This window comes from Nymphalis io, chromosome 12 (genome assembly GCF_905147045.1).
Source record: "Nymphalis io chromosome 12, ilAglIoxx1.1, whole genome shotgun sequence".
Classification (NCBI taxonomy): domain Eukaryota; kingdom Metazoa; phylum Arthropoda; class Insecta; order Lepidoptera; family Nymphalidae; genus Nymphalis; species Nymphalis io.
The window spans coordinates 5583216-5604831 of NC_065899.1; the positions used below are offsets into that span (position 1 = coordinate 5583216).

The window sequence follows — 21616 nt, forward strand, 5'->3', positions numbered from 1 at the left end:
TGATAGGCATTTAATAAAATATATCGCGTTAAAGTAAATTGTCTTCGTAAATGCTTTTGCTCATATATTCAACAATATTGAAAATTAACACAAAAGATTCAAACTGACGTTGTCAATTTGTTTTTGAAGATCTCTCATCTCGTGGTGCGAAACAGTTTCAGAAATTAAATACCTACTTATAGTTATTAAGACAATAATAAAAACTTGATAATCGTTGTTATTATATATTTCTTTTTTCAATCATTATGGCTTTATTTTGCTGCACCAGGTATGTTTACTAATTTATTATTATGTAACAAAATTATACTTTGTATTTGTAGTTTGTAATAAGAGTAATTTAATTTCAGGTTAGCAAGTAGCTCAATGTTAGGCAATTTAGCAAAGTTTCGCACCCCTTTAGGCATGTCATACGCTCAGGCTGCGTCAATACCTAAAATAACTTTTAAGAAATTCGAACCACCGAAGGAAGAACATTACGATATACGAAACGAACGTATGAACAGACCGTTATCTCCTCATCTTACCATCTATAAGTTTCAATTGACTAGTATTTTGTCAATTACTCATAGAGCTGCAGGTAAGATTTTTAAAATCCTAAGCAACATTTCAGTTTGAACATTCACTAAGTTTATTTTTAACAATTTCATCAAAAGGCATAGTGTATAATTGCATTTGTCAAACAGAAAGATAACAAAGCTAATGTTTTGTATTATTAAAATACATATGTATAGTAAGTGATAGTGTTATTAAGTACGGCATATTTGTAAAGTACTAAGGTATAATCCAATGTAATCTTTATATGAATAATTAGTATATATTCATAATATGATATGATATATATATGATATCATCGCCCGTTATACTAAAATTTTGTTCTAGGTATGATTCTTACTGGATATGCAACTGCTTTGGGTATGGGAGCTCTTATGCTACCGAATGATATATCACATTATATTACAATGATTGAAGGCCTTAACTTATCACCTGCCACTATTTTTCTTGCAAAAGTAGTCATCGCTGCTCCATTTGGATATCATTTTGCAAATGGAATTAGACATCTTTACTGGGATACTGCTAAAGGATTGACAATTAAGGAAGTTTATGCTACTGGATACTCAATGTTAGCAGGAACAATTGCCATTACTCTATTCCTCGCTGCGTTATAAATAAATGATTAAATAGTAAAAATAGTTGTTGAATAATTTGGTATTATTTATTTGTTCTCATAAGTTATGCAATAAATTTTAATCAGTTAAATTTATCAGATCTGTTTTATTATATTATATCATCATACATTTTTACAGTCTTTTTTCCTTGCAAATAAAGTCTTATTTATCTATTTTTATGCAACTCCGCAAGTATTTATCACGTCATGGATACTTTTGAATTTTTCAAAGTCAATTTTCTCCGTTGTAGCCAATCCCCTGGCAGCATTCTAAAATATACAACATATAATTAGTTGTTTGATTGTTTTAAAAAACTGAATTTGTCAGTAAGGCATATTTTCAGTTTATTTGCATTACTTACATTAAAAATAACATTGTTATTCTTGAGAAATTCTCCATAAATGTTGAACAAATCAGTCCTAGTGTCGAGTAACTGCGCCAAGCTCAATGGCGTATGAGCTATAGAGACATCAGATAGGAACTCTTTAGCAGACAGCCATGTCCTTGATGGAGCCAAAGCAATATTACAAGTAGCAAAGTTGGCAAGGTTATCTCTTCCACCATTATCTCGGTTAAGGCAAAGTAATTCATACTGAGCAGAGTCAAAGTTTGATAGGTCGGCACCTGAAAATATTAAACGAAATTTAAACCATTTCATAATCAATGTCGGATTTCAATCAGTTGAATGCTAACTTTAATTTTATACATCCCACCCCTGATACTGAGTTTCTGTTTTAGTTAAGCTGTACATTATATTCAATAAAAAAAAATTGATATATTTTTTCTATTTCAATTCAAGCCAAGTGGGTATTTCCATATAGATATTAAAAAAAATTGGAATTATACATACATAACAAATTCTTATACATGGAAGCCATACATTTACTCACTTGAGACAAAAGCTACATCGCCCTTATCTTCTTGAAGGCATTTCCAAGCACTGTTGCTTCCTGTACATTGTTTCTTCATTTTGGACACATCTTCACCTATAACAAATTTAATAATATTTGAATTCTATTAGATTGCAAGTAGAAGAAATGATTTATTTTTTCAAAAGTACATCTGTTTATAAATTGTAAAATACAGTTGGTATTTAATATTATTAAATAAGGCAGATTTTATAAAAAAAAAATTTTTAAGATATATCTTATTTATATACGTACTGTGTAATTATAGAGTTTCAAATTTTACCGATACTTTTTTTTTGTAACGTTATTCCCCAGAAATAAGACATACATCAAATAATTTCTTTGTTTTGTTTCGAATTAAAATAATTTTTTTTAATGATATCATGAGAACATAATTTTGTTAATTAATGTTGTTTTTTGTACCACTGGAAAAACGCTTTACGCGTTATCCCCACGGGAAAAGAGAGTATGTGGGGCTCGTTGGTGTCCAAGGCGTCGAGCGCGCCCCTAACATCGGAGTATCCACTAAAAAACCAGCGGTACCCTTTTCCGTCTTAACGAGCTATCGCTAGCGCCAAGAGTACTACTGTATACTACCGTGACGGTAAAAAAAAGTACCTTCGCAACCGGGTCAAGTTATTTTAAATTTTGGCGCAAGTAATCAAGATTCTAAAATGTTATAATACATTACACGATATATAACATATATTATTACTGAAAACATGACTCAATGAATGAATGAATTTTACTTTGCTGAATGCCATTGAATATTCTTTTATTATAGAAAAGGCTGTTCTGATGTTATAATTATCATTTTTTCTATAATAATTTACACCTGACAATGCAACTTTTCAAAAACACTTCTCTTCAAGCCAAGTTCAAGCTAACAGAACTGGCGAGCAGCACCGTGTGCTATTTACACGAACCATTTGGTGCCACTTTGACCCCCTCATAACTAAAAAACTATTTCACATAAACATGTCTAATTTGGCTCATATATTAAGACTTGCGAGATACATATGTGCTTCCAATTTCATATTCATTCACCTCGAACGGTTATGATATTAAAACCGTCATTTTTATCAATGACTTTATATTATAGCCTTCGCAAGTTCTAGCAGTAAGTTCTTATTTTATTCTTCCGAAAATTTGGCTTGCTGGTAGAAAGTAGCTATCGAACATAGGGCTCTTCCATAACTGTTTTAGTACGTCCTTAATAATAATTTGTATATGAGAACTAGCCAGACCTTAGGTTTCAATATATTATCCTAAGTTATAAGAAGGAAAAATATTTTAAATTGTTGTAAAATATTTTATGTTGTTATAAATAAATTTCAGGACTGATCATTTAACTTTGCACCCATTTAGAACTCACTTCTTTTGTCGTTGAAGTCAACAACCACGGCATATATCACATTTATGTTTTTGATTTGATTATTAAATTACTAGTTTCGCCTGCGGATACGCTCGCGTACGAGGTGTGGGGGGAGGGGTTAGATATAGTCTATGTGTTAAGTCAGGGCATAAGCTATCTTTCGTCCATATCCATTATGTGGTTTTTGCGTGAAAGAGTAACAAAGATCTATTCCATCCATAATTACAAACAATCTATTGATAATATTATTTGGATAAATTTCCAACAAACAAACCTCGTGGATTGTGTTCCGCTTTATCAACACCAGGCAGGCATGATCCTGCGAAGAAATCACCAAAGTTCTTCACACAGTTGTCCGACGATATTTTATTTTTGTTTATAAGATAGTACAGTGGTGCAATGAGTCCGCTGAATGTACCGAATGAATTGTGACAGGAACTGAAAAACAATAAATATCAATACTCTGTAGGAGAAACGCTAAAATTGGTTATAGAAAACTTCGCGGATAGATGTCATATATATCACTGGTGGTAGGGCTTTGTGCAAGCTCGTCTGGGTAGGTACCACCCACTCATCAGATATTCTACCGCAAAACAGCAATACTTGATATTGTTGTGTTCCGGTTTGAAGGGTGAGTGAGCCAGTGTAATTACAGGCACAAGGGACATAAAATCTTAGTTCCCAAGGTTGGTGGCGCATTGGATATGTAAGTGATGGTTGACATTTCTTACAATGCTAATGTCTAAGAGCGTTGGTGACCACTTACCATCAGGTGGCCCATATGCTCGTCCGCCTTCCTATTCTATAAAAAAAAAAAAATATATGAATTTTTTCTATTCAGTTTTAGTAAAAACTATTAATCTTATAGAAATGAGAGAAACGTAATTAGCTTAAGTTTAATTTATTTGAAAGAAAATCCGTTTACGTAAAATGACTTGGATTTGGAGATAATAAATGATGATCGAATAAGAACATAAAAAAGGCGTGAGATGTGCGTTATGAAATATTATTGCCGAGTATTCGAATCGAGATGAGGTTCCTTCGAAAAAAGCCAATACTTACAGTTTTCCACGCAAATCGTCGATGTTATTAAACGGTGAATTTTTCTTCACGACTGCCACGGCATAGTTCGGAAGCTTCGCTTCTCCGTACACTTCGTGGAATACGGGATGGAGATTGTATTTCTTAGAGGCCGAAGCGACCCTCATATCATCAACTGCTGCTAAATCGGATCCGTTATCTTGAACCTTAGGATTATATTATATAAGTATTACTGTTATGTATTTATGAGTTTTATTTCATACTCTTGTTTATTAATTACGAACGATCTGTATAATATATATGTCACTTGTGTATTCTACCAACCCGCATTGGAGCAGCGTGGTGGAATAAGCTCTAAACCTTCTCCTCAAAAAGGGAGACGAGGCCTTAGCCCAGTAGTGGGACATTTACAGGCTGTTACTGTATATAATATATACCTAATCTAAAGAAATAAAATAAATCAGAGTTAAGAAAATCCGATAAAAACGCTAAACGATGCCAGTTATTCTCAAGTGCTAATTTTTGGTTTATAACAATAACAACCAATTATAAAATAATAAGTATATTTTCGATAAAAAGTTTTTTTTTATTCTTTACGAGATGTTAATACACAAAAGTAAACAATCCAAAAATCAATCAGTAAGCAATATATTTTTTATGGATTTCTAAATACCATCTGAATAGGTACCGGTTACCTGGTCAATATTTAATGAAGAAGCTAATTAAATGTTAAGAATTTATTGAAATAACACATTTTCCTTACAAAAGCTATATTTATTTAGTAGGTAACTATTATCCAATAGGTTTTACAAATGATATAATCATACTCACACTTTTAAGACAACCGTCCTCTGATGATTCTTGGACACAGTCGAGTTTTGGACGAATGTCTCGACTGAAGGCAAATACGGACATCGAACGGCACTTTGCCAGAGCAACGTTGGATGTTACGCACAACCTGATAACAAACTTCAGTTACAATGTTCATGAAGAATGGCAATGATTTTATATATGTATGTTATATTTTCATGAGACTTATATGGTACGTACCCTTAGTACAGGGAAACTAGTTTGGGCTCCTGTCTCCCACATATAACGGTGTGTATATATATATATATATATATATATATATATATATATATATATATATATATATATATATATATATATATATATTAAAAAAATGTAAACATTATTGTCTTTGGAGATAATAAATAAATTTATTATTATTATTATATACAAAGTAAGCCTTTTCTTGGGAATAACATTTTAATTTGAAAAGGCGTAATTACTTACTACGCCTTTGAAAGTTGATATTTAAAATAATTTTAATGTACATATTAATATTCTGACGGACAGCTTAAATTATAAGACATAAAGACTTACGAATTAGAGGAGAATTTTCCTTTGTCATGTAAAGACGCAATGAGAAAGTTATTTAGTTATTAACTAGTATTTAAGAAATTCAAAAAATTAAAAGGCCAGTGAACAAAACATACCTATTAATCTTAGGGTAAAAAGCCGGTAGTAAATACAAATGAGTACAAAATTTGCAGAATACGTAAGCAAACATTTGTGACGTAACTTTTACGAAAACCTGTTCTCTTGCAGACAGATAAATAATATTAATGGTGTTGACCTTTCAAACGTCTGCTATATCTTTGACGTAATTACAATGTAAGTTCGCATTCACCTGACTACCGGTTCAGGAGGTCCATGACCTCTCTCTATAACTTCCGTGTAGTTTGCCTTCGTTAAGTAATCCACCGGTTTGATGGGGATGTTGTCGGCTACGTGATGTATTTTATCGGATAGTCCTAATACTTTCGTGAACCATTCTGGCTGGGAGCTAGCACCTAGAAATAAACCGTAAAATGTAGAAGTCACGAATTGTGATGCTTGATGTGACAATTGCAATCGTAGGTAGGAATGAGACGAAGAATGGACATAAACTGACGTATTATTATTAAACATGTATTCGCAATAAGCGAAAATATGATCTATATATAATATATAACTGCGGCTTTTTATGTTATTTTAAAAAAAGAACTATTTTGAAGGTAAGAAGATTTCTTCTTAAGTATAATATTTAATTTAATTGAAAAGCCTTTCAAATGTAAATTGCCCTATACGCCTCAAAGAATGAGCTATAATAATATATTTTTTTTATAATATGTGTATACGGGACGGGCACATCCTGAGTGTCAGGCCTCTGCCTCGAATCTCGCGGGCAGCGGGGCGGCGGCGGCGGCGGCGCGGGAGCGGCAGGATCTTACGCGTATAATCAAATGGACCGGCCCTCGAATACAGCGGTGCAGGAGCGGCGCGGGGGCGGGCAACGAGCGGTGCACTCCAGTCAAGCGGTGACCGCCCGCGTTGCGCGTCTGCATTGTAGGTATAGTGTTGTACATTTTTTTTGTGACGTATCAAAATGTCTTCGGACGTGCAAGAGCTAATTATTTCGGCAATCTTTGAGAGGACACCCATATGGAACAGCAAAGATGTGAACCATAAAAATAGAAGAATAATTAACCAATTATTAGTCGTAGAATTTGTCGGGATTTTGTCTCTGTTCTTCATAATTTCGATAAAACTCGCCATTTATTTTCCTTGCCCTATAGTAGGGATCCACTTCTTCTTTTGCCCACAATAAATCGAGCGTTAGGAATAAATTTGAATCAAAAAGATGTCGCCGTTTTTCAGACATTTCGTTCGCGAATAAAAACAAATATCTCGACAACACAACCACGAACACAACACTACACCGCTATAGTGCCGCGCGATCTGCCCGCTAGTTTGGAGAACAGGTATGCGTTGCCCGCTCCGCTGCCGCGCCGCCGCCGCCGCCGCCCCGCTGCCCGCAAAATTCGAGGCAGAGGCCTTAATGGTCACTACCGCCCACTACAGATATCGGCACTGTAAGAAACATTAACCATCCCTTACATCGCCAATGCGCCACCAACCTTGGGAACTAAGATGTTACGTTGCAAGGCCATATGAACTCACCAGCATCAGCCAATTGCTTAATCTTTTCCCTCAAAGGCGATAACTTTGCCAACACATCGTTGTGTCCCAGCAGTCCCTGCCAAGGCCTGGCAGCCCATGAGCATGCCTTTTCCCTTACTGGTACCTTAGAACCGTCCACGCATAGATATGCGAACTCGTCAGGGTTCTCTGATGTCTGGTTGGCTGGAATAGTGCCAACTGGGAGCTGATGTTAGATAAAAGAAGTTATACATTTATTTATTTAGCTAGTTTTAGTTTATTAGGCTTAGCAGAATTACATAGATTAGTTAATTAAATTTAACACGAAAGTATTCGGAGTTAATAACTTACGTTTTCATGATAAAGGAAATTAATTGAATAGAAATGAGTAAGCAAAACGAAAACCTTCACATTTTTAATTACACGCGTTAGAACTTATATAATAAATAAGTTTATATAATAATTCTTACCCCAAAGAACTTGCGCACATAGATGACCTTAGTAAAGGCTACTTCACCGCCGTTATGAGCCAGACATCTCAAAGCTCCTTCATAGCCACTGAAGTTATCAGGATAATCGCATTTGTCTGTGTGCTCGCACATAGCACACAATTGGTTATATTGACCCTCTGTAATTATAGACTTCAGTGAAAATTTTTTTTTATAAAAATATCTAAATATAAAAAAAAGTAATACTATTCAAAAAACTGTACAAAATAATAATATTTTTTTCGAATGAAATTATATTTTATAATAACGGTACTCAAACTATTATTGGCATTGAATCAGATTCGTTAGTAGCGACGACTTATGATAATAAAATTAATGTTTTCAGTTAACTATAAAGATGTTCTTAAAGTTGTTTTTAGTATGCGTGAGGTATTTCGGTAGCTTAGCTAACAGTATGTGATGGAAAAATATATGTCTCTCTACATGGCTTCAAATATAATTGTTTAATAAATGTTGTTCATACTAATATGTTATGTAAAAAATAACCGTGCTTAGTTTAAATTTTAAATTACCGTAACGTTACTCGTTATACTATGCCAAGTATTTCTATTTTATTTCTACTTTTCTCATTCACTCGCTTTGCCTTGTTTTAATTTACTTGGTTTTAATAAGGCTTAAACTTTTTAATTTATTTAGAGATTGAAGTAAAATGTCTATTAAACTTTAGAGCTGAATCTGATAGTTATATTTAAAACTTTAAATGGTTTATTGTTTCGTCATTATTCAAGTTCCTAAAGTCTTCAAAGTAATGATTTCTGTGAGCAAGCTGTTGCCTTGTTAAGGTTACTGGTTTTATATCTCGAATAAACTTGATCGAAAGCAGTAAGTACGATAAAAGTTTTCAGGTTTAGAGAACCGGGTAAAGTATAAATTACGTCGAATATTTGGAAATAATCGTTCTTGTTACTCAGTTACGAAAAATGTAATTAATTTTTAGGTTTATTCCACTTTTTTTATTGAACGTGGATTTCTCGAATTTTAAAATTTTGGTCTTTATGAAAGTTTTTATAATGTTAACGATCTATTTTTATTTATTCATTTTACGAAAGCAATAGTAATATTAGGACTTAAAAAGTTAGTTATACGTCCGAATTCTTAACGAGATGAAATATTTGATACAAAAGAACTATTTTGTATTTTAAAGAAACATTTAAGAAGTTAATAGAAATAAATACAAATTTTATATAAAAATATTAAAATTCCAAAATATATTTTTAACTTACTCCAAGCAGAATTCGTTTTAGGATCTGGTGACCATTTGCCGACGATGCAAGATTTTTTGAAGAACGTCGACAAGGCGCGAAGTTCGTTCTCTTTTGGTGAAATAGTGCGATCAGTCATTTTGGGAAAGACTGATCGCTTCATGAGCATTGTTAGGGGTATCTATAAAAATGACCATTACAGTTGTGCTAGGTTACACTGACAGACAATTATTGTAACGAAAATTTGATTTCGTTTATGTTTTAAATTATTAATAACATAAATTTTTTAAATTTGTTTTTGTTCATTCTGAATCAGTATAACATGATCAAAAGAACGTAAATTACTTCAAATTGCTTGTAAAAAGATTCATTCCTGTACTAAGATCAAAGGAATTCCGCCACCGAGATGTTTTCTTTTGTAAATACTTTCTGGACACCTAGGGCACTTCTAATTATATGTTTCATTCCGCTCCTTTTATGATAAACACCAAATAAATGGAAGGGATTTATAGGACTGTATACAAAATCACATAAAAATATACGAGATACATTAGTTTATAGTTTTGTTTAATTAGTGAATTCCTATTCACTAGTAGTTATATCCATTCTTGAAATGTAAAGTTTGTTAATATACCATCACAGAATAAAGTAATTTGTGGGGAAATATATATATGAAAAATCGAAATGAATGGCTGTATGAAATAATCTATAATTAAAAAACGGTTTCTTTATTATAAATAAAAATAAAGAGTTTTGTAAATAAAATGTTTATTCATTATGGCATAGCGAAGCATTAGACCATAAGGGAGCGTCATATCGTTTGCCGTCACGGCATACGAGTTGGTATATACCCCAAAGCGCATCAATAAATGTGTGTCTCATTGTAAAATTGTTATTATAATCCTATTCCTTTTTTATTATATGCCTTTTAGTACCAAATGGAATCTCATTCGTCTAATATTCCAAAAGTTGACGTCGCTTTATTCTATTATCTAAATTAAATTTATCTGTCTTTATTTTTATTTCTAAGTAGATACGCTCTAAGTCTTATATTACTGGTGGTAGGGCTTTGTGCAAGCTCGTCTGGGTAGGTACCACCCACTCATCAGATATTCTACCATAAAACAGCAGTACTTGATATTGTTGTGTTCCGGTTTGAAGGGTGAGTGAGCCAGTGTAATTACAGGCACAAGGGACATAAAATCTTAGTTCCCAAGGTTGGTGGCGCATTGGCTATAAGCGATGGTTGACATTTCTTAGAATGCCAATGTCTAAGGGCGTTTGGTGACCACTTACCATCAGGTGGCCCATATGCTCGTCCACCTTCCTATTCTATAAAAAAAAAAAAAAAAATTAAATTTCTTGAGAATTTGAAATATTTCATCTTAAATCGATATGTTTATATCGTTTCTGATAAATTGCTTAATTTTTGATTTACTGAAATACAATTACTAAACATTAATTGCGAAAGTATTAAATTATTAAAGGATTAATTGTTAACTTCACAAGTCAAATTTACTTTCGGCTAGTTCGCTTCAATTCCAATATTTGCCAAATAACATAAGTTCGTAGGATGTATAGGAAGTAGGTTTCGAACTTGTAATTGAAATAGTTTTGTTACTCGGTCCTTTTGAAGGATCTGCTGTGGTTGAAGTATAACAAAACCCAAATTTACTCATTTGAAATATTTGGGTGGTAAAAGTTTTCTCTTTGTCTTTTTACGTTCAATAATCGTATCACCTATTCAGAATTTATAAACATACGCATGTAAATTAAGTTTGCATGTATATAATTATTAAGAGAATACAAAATTAACTATTAACTAGATGTGATTAATGTTAAAGTATGACTAGATAAAACGTATTCTTTTAATAAATACAATATATTTTGAATTAAATACAAAAAAAACGCTACCTTGTACCCAACATTTCTGTTGACTCCTGTGTGGCAAGACTTCAAACCCTTAAGTTGGTCGAGGTTGTTGATCGGGATATCCTTGTGGACAACTATGACCGCTTCATATCGAAACTCCGCTATAAGAAAAGAAAACGTGATGTTTGATAATATTTGAAAATTTCTTAATTAAAAATAATTTCTGAATATTTGAAGACATTTCAGGTAAGAATTATGTTCTACTGTAAAACTAATTTGGTATAAAACACTTTAAATTCTGCTCATTTGTCTTGTCTGAATAATTTTGTAATTAGATTTTGACAAACAAGAGCAGATTATTCAGAATCAGAATAGATAAGTCTCTAAAATATGTATTAACTTTATTTCTACTTAAAGTACAGTAAGTACAGTAACAGCCTGTTAATGTCCCACAGCTGGGCTAAGGCTTCCTCTCCCTTTTGAAGAGAAGGTTTGCAGCTTATTCCACCACGCTGCGTCCATCGATGCGTGTTGGTAGAATACACATGTGGCATAATTTCACATTGGCAAATGAAATTAGACACATGCAGGTTTCCTCACGATGTTTTCCTTCACCGTCAAGCACAAGATGAATTATAATCACAAATTAAGCACATGAAAATACAGTGGTGCTTGCCCGGGTTTGAACCCACGATCGTCGGTTTAGATTCACGCGTTCTAACCACTAGGCCATCTCGGCTTTTAGTACTACTTAAAGTATAATTTCAAAATTTCACGTTGACGACTTAAGTCGATATATATTTTCTTTGTGTAATAGTGAAGACGAACTCCAAAAGTAAAATTAAATACTTTCGATTGATAAATCCTGGTTGATACATAAAAACCTCTTCTTCTCACAAGTTCATAATAAGCTAAAAATTAAATTTAGAGTCAATTCAAACGACTTAAGTTGTTGTATTTTTAATGATGGTAAGTGGTCACCAATGCCCATAGACATTGGCATTGTAAGAAATGTTAACCATCGCTTACATCACCAACGCGCCACCAACCTTGGGAACTAAGATGTTATGTCCCTTGTGCTTGTAATTACACTGGCTCACTTACCCTTCAAACCGGAACACAACAATAACAAGAATTGCTGTTTTGCGGTAGAATATCTTATGAGTGGATAGTACGGACCCAGACGACCTTGCGCGAAGCTCTACCACCAGTAAAATTGTATATTTTATTTGTGTGATAGTGAATACACACTTCAATTATAAAATAATTCCTTTCGATTCTCCTTGATTAATAAATTATATTTAAACGATTCACTTGCGTTTTTTAAAATCCTTACTGAAAATATACAATGCCTTTTCCAATATTTTGAACAAAACAGATAACAACATTCCTGTTCATAAATATAACTTTTGAAAAGCCACATTTCTTTGAACAATTCCATTGAACGCCTTTGTCTTAAATGGAGACAATAAAGGTTGGCAACGTTATTAAGAGGCCTTTTGGTATCTCTTCAATAAATTAAATAAAACTTCTAAATACAAGACGCTTGAGACAAATAAGTACTTTAGAATTGAAGATCTTATTTAAGACTTCATTTATATATACAATCATTATATTAATGAGCGTTTATCAAATCAGGGGCTAAATAGGAATTATTTTATTGTAAAATAATACAGACAAACGGATGACTCTAAAGTACAAGCAATGTATAAAAACGCTTTAATATGAGAAATTGTTGAATAAGTAATGAATAAAGACGATAGATCGATGGTAAACGAACTACTCGTGAATGAACCTACGATAGGTAAGTAAATACTTAATTATGTGTTCCATAGAAAATAAGACGGTAAATCAATAGAAGCACAACATGATATTAGAATTATAACTCAATATTTAGGTACTCTGATCCCTGGAACAATGTAACCCTTTTGACCAATCGACAAACCTTTAACATGCCTACGCTTTCCCAACTGTACGATCAAGGACGTTATATATTTCGTATATTATTTTACGTACAATTGAAATTATTTTTTGGATTCTCCATCTCCACAATTTATTCATTGATATTTTTGTATTTGAATACATTTCAGGCACACACATGTGTGTAAATACATGTGTAATGTATGTCCGTACGTTTAAATCTAAGTTATGTAATATGTTATAAATTATGTTAACAAGCTCATCGTTATTTTAAATTAATCTTTCAAAAGTTTTTTAGTTTTTTTTTGTGAATTATTTAATACAAACAAGTATTTCAAACACTATATTTCAATCTTAAGTCGATGTTTAACTGAAATTATCTGATCAGTCTCTACTAAGTACTTTGATAAGGATATAAATACTTACATATTGTGATGTGTTGAAATGGATTCGGTTGAAATTCGATTAAATAATAATAATATATAAACTTATTATTCTTTTACGTGTAAGTATTAAGTAACATATATGTAATGCATCAGTGAATCAAACAATTATTTTGTGTCAGCAACTTCAACCTATTCCAACCTCAGGAGTAAAGACAAATAAACGGCTTTGTCATTGAAGTGACACCATGTCATTCATGTCATGTCAATTGGTCAAGAATTAATATTCTAGGCTTACATATTTGTTACGGTTTCGTAAAAAAATTGCGGTCTGAATGTCGCCGATTTTTTTGTCATTTTTGAGAATAAGCTATTGATAAATCTTATTACACTATCATGTCAAATTACGATGAAAGTGAAATGAAAATTAATAAAAAAAATAAAATAAACATGTATCGTTATCGTTAAAAATATCTTAAATGTTGTACCGCTTGGATCCAAGCTTTATGAAGAGATTGTGTCAAATTAATTGCACGTTGGCGTTTGTTTATGTTGTAGAACCTTGACCTAGCGCGTATAGGTGACATTCAGTGGTAGCGCTTGACGATTCATAAGTACTTGTAAAAGTCTATAGATAACTAAAGGTATTATTAACATGTCATGCGATATCAAATATTCGTAATGCTAGTCCTGTTTTACGAATAAAAAATACATCGAATATTAAAATAAATATACTTAAAAGATATTAGACTGTTTTCGGAGAAATTTCTGTCTGGTTATTGTACCTCTGAGGGTGGGAGGGTGATTCGATCCTATCTCTTTATCTAGCGTGGTTAGAATTCTAATGCCTTATGTATGCCATTAGAATGTTCTGTGTTTGTGAACAACATTTGCGAGACATGAATATTCAACTTGTTTTGGACCATGAAGCCATAATCATATGTGTAGATAAGTTTTATATATTAATATAAGTAATCTTTGAATTGTTGATATTATATAAATAAATTATAAATTTAAGAAATAATAAAACCAAACATTAACAACAAATAAAAACGCTATATATATTCATAGATAATAAGTACATCATTATTTAAAGAGTTTATGCTAAATGAAACGAATGTCTTTAAATATTTAATATTAAATTTTTATAATTTTTTATCAAACATTGTATAAAACTGTACGAAATGTTAGATGAAACGTAATTAAATGATAAGAAAAATAAGATTGTTTATACTTTCTCTCGTTTATTAAAATTAGGTAACTTGATGTATAGTCGAAAGTTGTTGTTGTTGATTAGTAATGTGTTTCAAGTGTTTTGACCTTCTACAGAATGTCTCTAATCTAAAAGTTGAAATAACAATTTCACGTTCAATCTAAAACATTTACATATACATAATTTTGAAACGAAATTAAGCTGTGATAGTGCCTTTTTGTAATCTTTATTATTAAAGTTGTTAAATATTACAAATACAAAAAAGTTTGTTTTACATGTACCGTGAATTTCGATAGAGAGAGAGAAATCTTGGTAACCTTTTGCTACCCATTTTTCGGGATAAAGAATATTTAACCTCGACATAATGCCTGCCTTGCCTTTATTGTTTTGAATATCATTACAGTGTACATGATTTATATCACGTTGTGCAAGTTAATATACATATAACAGATTCGCAGCTGTTAAATAATGAAATATGTGAAAAATAATGAATTAATATTTTTTTAAAAATAGTAAAAGTTAAAGATAGTTTGTGAGCATGTCGTGTTATCGCGTTTGAAATATGAAATGAATGAGTTAAAAGCCAGTGTGCCGGAGTTATATTAAATTTATTCCAATCTATTTGTCAAACAAGTTTCCAAGAATGTCCCGTCTCGCTCCAAGTATCGTATATCTCATTAAAGGTACCTCGCGCATACGAATTTGTCTAGCTAAGTTTCTTCATGTTTGATTACTTTCAAAACTATGTGTGGTCAATGACGCACAAAACGTACCTAACGTCTTGAATGTATATAGTTTTTCAATTTCGGCTCGATGTTTCTTAGAATGTTTTAAATATTTAATAAAATGTGTGTGTTACACTTTTATTGTTTGATTAAAGTAACTTTGTGTGTCTCGTTGTTCTAGCGGCTATAGTTTAAGGCTGCAGAAGCCGAGGTTCTGGGATCCAAATCCCGTAGAGGTAGAGGTAAAAATAAAAATTATGAAATTGTTAGTTGCAGCAAACATTTTGTAAGTTGGTATTGTTAACACTTGCGTGCCCCTATAATTGGTGTTCAAAGTTCAACAATAATTCCAGTACATATTCAGCCATTTGTATTTAACTGTCTTGCTTATACGCGTTATTTAGCCAGTGATATTTTAAACAATTCTGTGTCTTCTTCTTTCAAATGTCAAATCAAGAATGACAAAAAGAGAGAAATCAGTGTTTAATTAAACAGCTGCTAAGCAACGTTTATAGGATAATTAGGGACGTAAATTTTTCTGTTATTTAATTATCTCAATATCAATTATCCTACATTATCATAGTCATTATCCTACTAGTTTCCTATTGTTTAGCGACCAGATTTGACAAATAATTTGTTTTAGTACGGAGTGATTGGCATTTTCCCTCAGTAACCCTAGAGGTCAGATTGGTGATACATTACCAGACATTATCAGCTTTCTCTCTTATGTAATACTAAGATATCGGAATGAGAAAGGAACCCGTGAACATCGCTTTTTAAAAACAGGTTAACTGACATTGCTTCAGACGGTGGTGTCTGGTGACCCGCCATTTAGTATAAATGACTTATTAGATGATTGCACACATTAGGAATGAAACGATCGCCTCCAGATGGCCATATATATATATATATATATATATATATATATATATATATATATATATATATATATATATATATATATAACCCGCTCAGTTTCTTTCGCCGGTTCTTCTCAGGTCTAAGGTGTTTATTGCCGAACCGGTAGTAGATTTATGACAATCAATAAGTAAGTGTAACGTTTCTATATTGAATAAAGATATTTGACTTTTGAATATTTTTAACATTGCAATAAATATATTAAATTTACTTACCATCGGGCTCGTCATCAGTCCTGTACTCTTGGAAGACGACGAAGTCCTGGTTTGGTATTTTCGAAGCCATGTACATATCTTCCGGGTCTACCGGCACTAGATCCGCCTGACGTTGTTGAACGAATGTTAGACATTCTACCCTAAGTAGGGAAGTAAATATATTAACAGGACTAAATACATTTTTTTTAAAAACACAGCAAGGTCGGTCGAATTTCAGAAGAAATATTCATATTTTCTATTAAAAAAAACAAAAAAACACAAACGCAAGAGCAAGCTGATCTCCTGGCTAAACTCTTTGCCGACAATTCCGTCATCGATGATTGTAGTGCACTGCCACCTACAATACCTGCATGTGGCCATACGATGCCTGACATCAAAATCAGGCAACGTGATGTGCGTGCGGAGCTGCAATCACTTGATGTACGGAAAGCTAGCGGTCCCGATGGAATACCAGCCATAGTGCTGAAGAAGTGCGCAGCGGAGCTGTCTCCTGTGTTAACGCGCCTGTTCCAACTTTCTCTCTCTTCGGGAAGTGTGCCGGAGGCTTGGAGAAGAGCTAATGTGCAAGCGGTTCCCAAAAAAGGGGATCGATCTGACCCGGCAAATTATCGGCCAATAGCTATCACCTCAGTACTTTGTAAGGTGATGGAACGGATTTTAAACAACCAACTGATCCATTACCTAGAAGATCACTCTTTAATTAATGATCGTCAATACGGGTTTCGACCAAAACGGTCCACAGGTGATCTTCTAGCGTACGTAACACACCTCTGGGGTGAAGCTATCGACAAGCATGGAGAATCGTTGGCTGTCAGCCTCGATATCTCCAAGGCTTTCGACAGGGTCTGGCACAGAAATCTTCTCTCCAAGCTACCGGCATATGGTCTGGCTGCTCAGCTATGCACCTGGATTGCCAGCTTCCTACACAAGCGTAGCCTTCGTGTTTTAGTAGATGGTTGCGCTTCACAATTCTATGTAGTGAATGCTGGGGTCCCCCAGGGATCTGTGCTATCTCCTACACTCTTTCTTTTGCATATCAATGATATGCTCTCCCTTGGGAACATACATTGCTATGCAGACGATAGTACAGTGCATGGTGGATACCACGGACGCGCAGTGGCTGGGCGGGCGGAAACTGAGGAGAGGCGGGAGAATCTTGTCATTGAAATCGATAGGACGTTAGAGCTCATCGCCAAATGGGGCTCTGATAATCTTGTTGAGTTTAATGCCAAGAAAACACAGGTATGCGCTCTCACGGCGAAAAAGTCAACATTTTCCCCTCTTCCCTCCCTCTGTGGTACTCCGCTGGTGATGCAAAGCAAAATCGCCATGCTGGGGATTGACGTTCGCTGCGACCTTAGTCCAAGGGATTACATCGAGGCTGTTATAAAAACAGCTTCACGGAAACTCGGAGTTCTGAACAAGGTGCGGCGATTTTTCACGCCACAACAACTGTGCTTGCTGTACAAAACACGGGTACGGTCTTGCGTGGAATATTGCTCGCACCTTTGGGATGGCTCCGCTAAGTACCTACTTGAGGCCTTGGACCGGTTGCAGCGACGTGCCGTACGCATTATTGGCGACGTAAAGGTCACAAACACCCTTGAACCTTTACAATTGCGTCGTGAGATAGCAGCACTGAGCGCTTTCTATCGACTGTATCACGGCGAGTGCTCTGAGGAATTATTCTCTCTAATTCCCGCTTCCCCCTTCCTTCTTAAGTCCACGCGAGCTGGTTCTCGATGTCACCGCCTAACTGTGACATCAATTCCATCGCGAACAAAGAAATTTGGCAACTCCTTTCTTTGTCGCACTTCCAAAAAATGGAATTCCTTACCAGCTCACGTGTTCCCCTCCTCTTACAACCCGGGTTCCTTCAAACGAGGCGTGAAGAGGCATCTTGCGGGCCGGCAAGGCGAAGGCGGCTAGTGCAGAACGTTTTTCCCGTCTGTACTGGCCGTCGTCGCGTTTGGACTCTACTACCACTTACTATCAGGTGGAGTAGAGTCATTTGCCCTCCCGGCGAATATAAAAAAAAAAAAAAAAAATTAAAAAAAACAATATGTTAGTATTTTTTTTTTAAATGAAGTTTTTAATAAATATATATAGGTCGAATTATAAAGGGTCCAGAATAATATGATAAAATCATTTATGCCTAGCTTGAGCCAATGAGCTTCAGTGAGAAATAAGTCGTATTGGGGTCGTATTATCCAATTTAGTTAAATTGGGGAACGGACGCGTAAATGATCAAATTGAATCAGGCCTCTCAAATTGAATGATTTCTCTCTCCAATAAACTGCGAAAACAACGTTCAATTAATGTTGATGTACAAAGACATAACTTTTGATTTTTATTTGAGTTGGGACTTGTACCGAAATTTTATGCAGATATATAATATTTTTATTTGTAGAAAGAAATTTTATTTTTATTTTGAAACAGCAACCAGCACATTGCAAGTGATTGGTGTTCACGCCAACCAAAAAAACCATTCGTTGTCAACGCACCGTCAACGTACCAACGTTTTGATTGAATTTGATTAAAATGGCTCTCTAACCTCAAAACAGAAACACTGCTGTATATTGTTTGGCGATAGAATTACTTTACGTATCTATGTATCCAGCTAATCTTGCTTATAATCCTATCAACAGTAATTCAATTTATATTATATAGTTTGAATTCAGATTTTTTTGCCATTTCTAATATTTTTCATATTTTACAATACACCATTTCAGTATAATTTTTCTCAGTCTGATTTTGCATTTCAAATATATTACCCATTTGCAAATTAGGAAGTTACGGATTTCTGACTAATCAAAGACTTCAAATTTCAATTTTCTTGATAAAAACATTCGGAGGCCTCATAAGGGCAAATCCTGAGATGAAGTTGGATATATTTCGACCACTATTGTAAGATATGGGAATATATTACGTATGAATTTTGTAAACGACATAAATTATGGTTCTTACTCCTATGAAAATAGAGGTTATACTTCAGTAAAATGACTTGTACGTGTTGCTATTCCAAAATTCTGAGCACGTAAATACTTGAATAGATGGCATACGAGTATTCGTGGCGACAATGTCTATTGTTCCATTTTATTGTTATTTTTTAAACTGAAAGTAACTTTTATATCGTAGGCTAATCTATTAGTTAATGTTTATTTTTCTATTATGTGTTTTTTTATTATTTTTGTTAATATATATATAAATATAATATAATTAGAGTAATTAACTATTTTATTATTATATATCAAAATATCCTTTTAGTTTAAACCTATATTATAGTTATTAATTTAAATTGAATTCATGTGTTTATATAAATTTTTTACACGATTTAGATGCATGCAATCGTCCTTTATGTCGTTTATTTTTTGAAAAAACGTATAAAATTAAAATTGTACTAATACCAGAAATATATTAATAAATTATCTTTTTACTTTTGTACTAAAATAGGCAAGCACTTCGAAATAAATTACAATAATAAAATTATATTATATAAAAAGAAAAATTTTTGAACATGACTAATGGATAGCGAATGAATTTGCGCTTGTCAAATCTTGAAGGTAACATAGTTAGTGAGTACCCAATAAATGTCACTTTGATAAATTGCTTTCGTCTCTCAACTGGGTCTCGAGATATTCCGGTATGTCTCTCGTCTCTCCCTCGCTAATGTACAAAATGTTATTCGTAATTAAATTTCAGTATCGTTTTTAATTTGTAATATTAACCATATTATTTACAAGTTACAATAACAACTATCTATATTATATTTTTGTCTGTGTGTCCGAGTTAATATTCAAAATGGGTAAAAATTACAAGTATATAATACTAATATAACAAGTAAGTTAATAATTTGATTATTATATTTATATTCAATAAACCCTACCGAGTTTGTTAAAAATAATAAGGTATTAAAGTTTACGTACCTATATGGTATCTAATTAGACCTTTTGTATCAATAAAACCTATATAAGGATTTTTCGAGTTTCCCTCGGGATAATATAAAAAGCGTTGTTTTGCGTCCCTTAATATGTTAGGTTTCATGATTTTATATTATTCCGTTAATTAATTAAAAATTAACGAGCGTAAAATCGAAGGGGAAGCTAGTAAAAAAAAAATATTTTTCACATATTGATTCCAACTCCATGTTAAATTTCATTACGATCGGTTCAGTGGTTAAGTTATAATGAGGTCACACACAGAGTTAATATCGCATTTATAAAATTAGTTTATCGATAGTAAGAAAATGTTGAACAGCGTACTTAATAATTAAATTTGTATTAATAAAATATTTTGTTTATTTATCTACTCTACTTATACAAAATAAGATAGCAAAGGTTACGTTTATTTGTATATGTGATCTTTCCAAGTCTGGTCCATTGAAGAAATAAAATGATTAAATTACGTAATTTTTCACATCGATTTCAATGTTTTGGACTCAAATAATACATATAAAATATTTTTGAAAGAAACTAATGTTACAAAATGGCGGGAAAAAGATGTAAACGCCATCTTATAAATTTTAATATTCACAATTATTATTTTATTATAAATAACTCGAAAAATTAAATAACTGATTAAAAGTTCTAATAAAATCCTACCTATCTCTTGCTGGTATGCATTCCAAGACAGCCTTGCTCTTTGTAGGGACTTCAAGCATCGCCTCGCAGGCCTTCAAGTGTTGCGTCGGAACGCATATTTTGTCTAAAAATGGCAATGGTCATCAAATATACATAGAACAAGTAAAATATTAATTCTAATTTGAAGAAATAACTAATATTTTAGTATACAAAATATTAATTAGTACTGGTGGTAAAGCTATAATATAACATAATTTTAAAACATTTACCAAATGCAATAAACCAATTTTTTAATTTAGCAACACTGAAAATGTTGGTTTATTTTTAAACAGTATGTTAATACCGAATCAAATGATTAAATACCACGACGTGCTTATCACAATAAACTATTATTATAAAGACAAGATAACAAAAAAAAAAAAAAACAAAATAATCAAAACATACATGGAGATTTGCAGTTGACATTAACAAAAGTCAGAGCTATCAAAACTAATAAAAATTTCAAAGTCATGGTCAGGCGTTCGACCACGCGCGTATGTTAACACGACTGGACGTTTATTCTACGATTTCTTTTATATATTCATTCGGTTGCTTGGGATATCTT

At 33.0% G+C, this 21616-nt stretch overlaps 2 protein-coding genes across 2 annotated transcripts; one reads left to right on the plus strand and one right to left on the minus strand.

The window, feature by feature from the left end:
- The first annotated feature begins 103 nt into the window (after positions 1-103).
- Positions 104-1261, plus strand: LOC126772420 (succinate dehydrogenase cytochrome b560 subunit, mitochondrial-like). The gene is made up of 3 exons (XM_050492792.1): positions 104-268; positions 348-577; positions 880-1261. Exons 1-3 carry the CDS (start codon positions 246-248, stop codon positions 1164-1166), a joined length of 540 nt encoding a protein of 179 aa, XP_050348749.1. The 5' UTR covers positions 104-245; the 3' UTR covers positions 1167-1261.
- A 26-nt stretch (positions 1262-1287) lies between these two features.
- On the minus strand, positions 1288-21583 carry LOC126772328 (transferrin). The gene is made up of 14 exons (XM_050492650.1): positions 21457-21583; positions 21034-21136; positions 16433-16572; positions 11101-11219; positions 9208-9367; positions 7946-8103; positions 7497-7701; positions 6184-6346; positions 5322-5448; positions 4512-4696; positions 3724-3887; positions 2057-2152; positions 1528-1790; positions 1288-1435 (listed from the first exon to the last, which is right to left on the minus strand). Exons 1-14 carry the CDS (start codon positions 21521-21523, stop codon positions 1343-1345), a joined length of 2043 nt encoding a protein of 680 aa, XP_050348607.1. The 5' UTR covers positions 21524-21583; the 3' UTR covers positions 1288-1342.
- Positions 21584-21616: the final 33 nt, after the last annotated feature.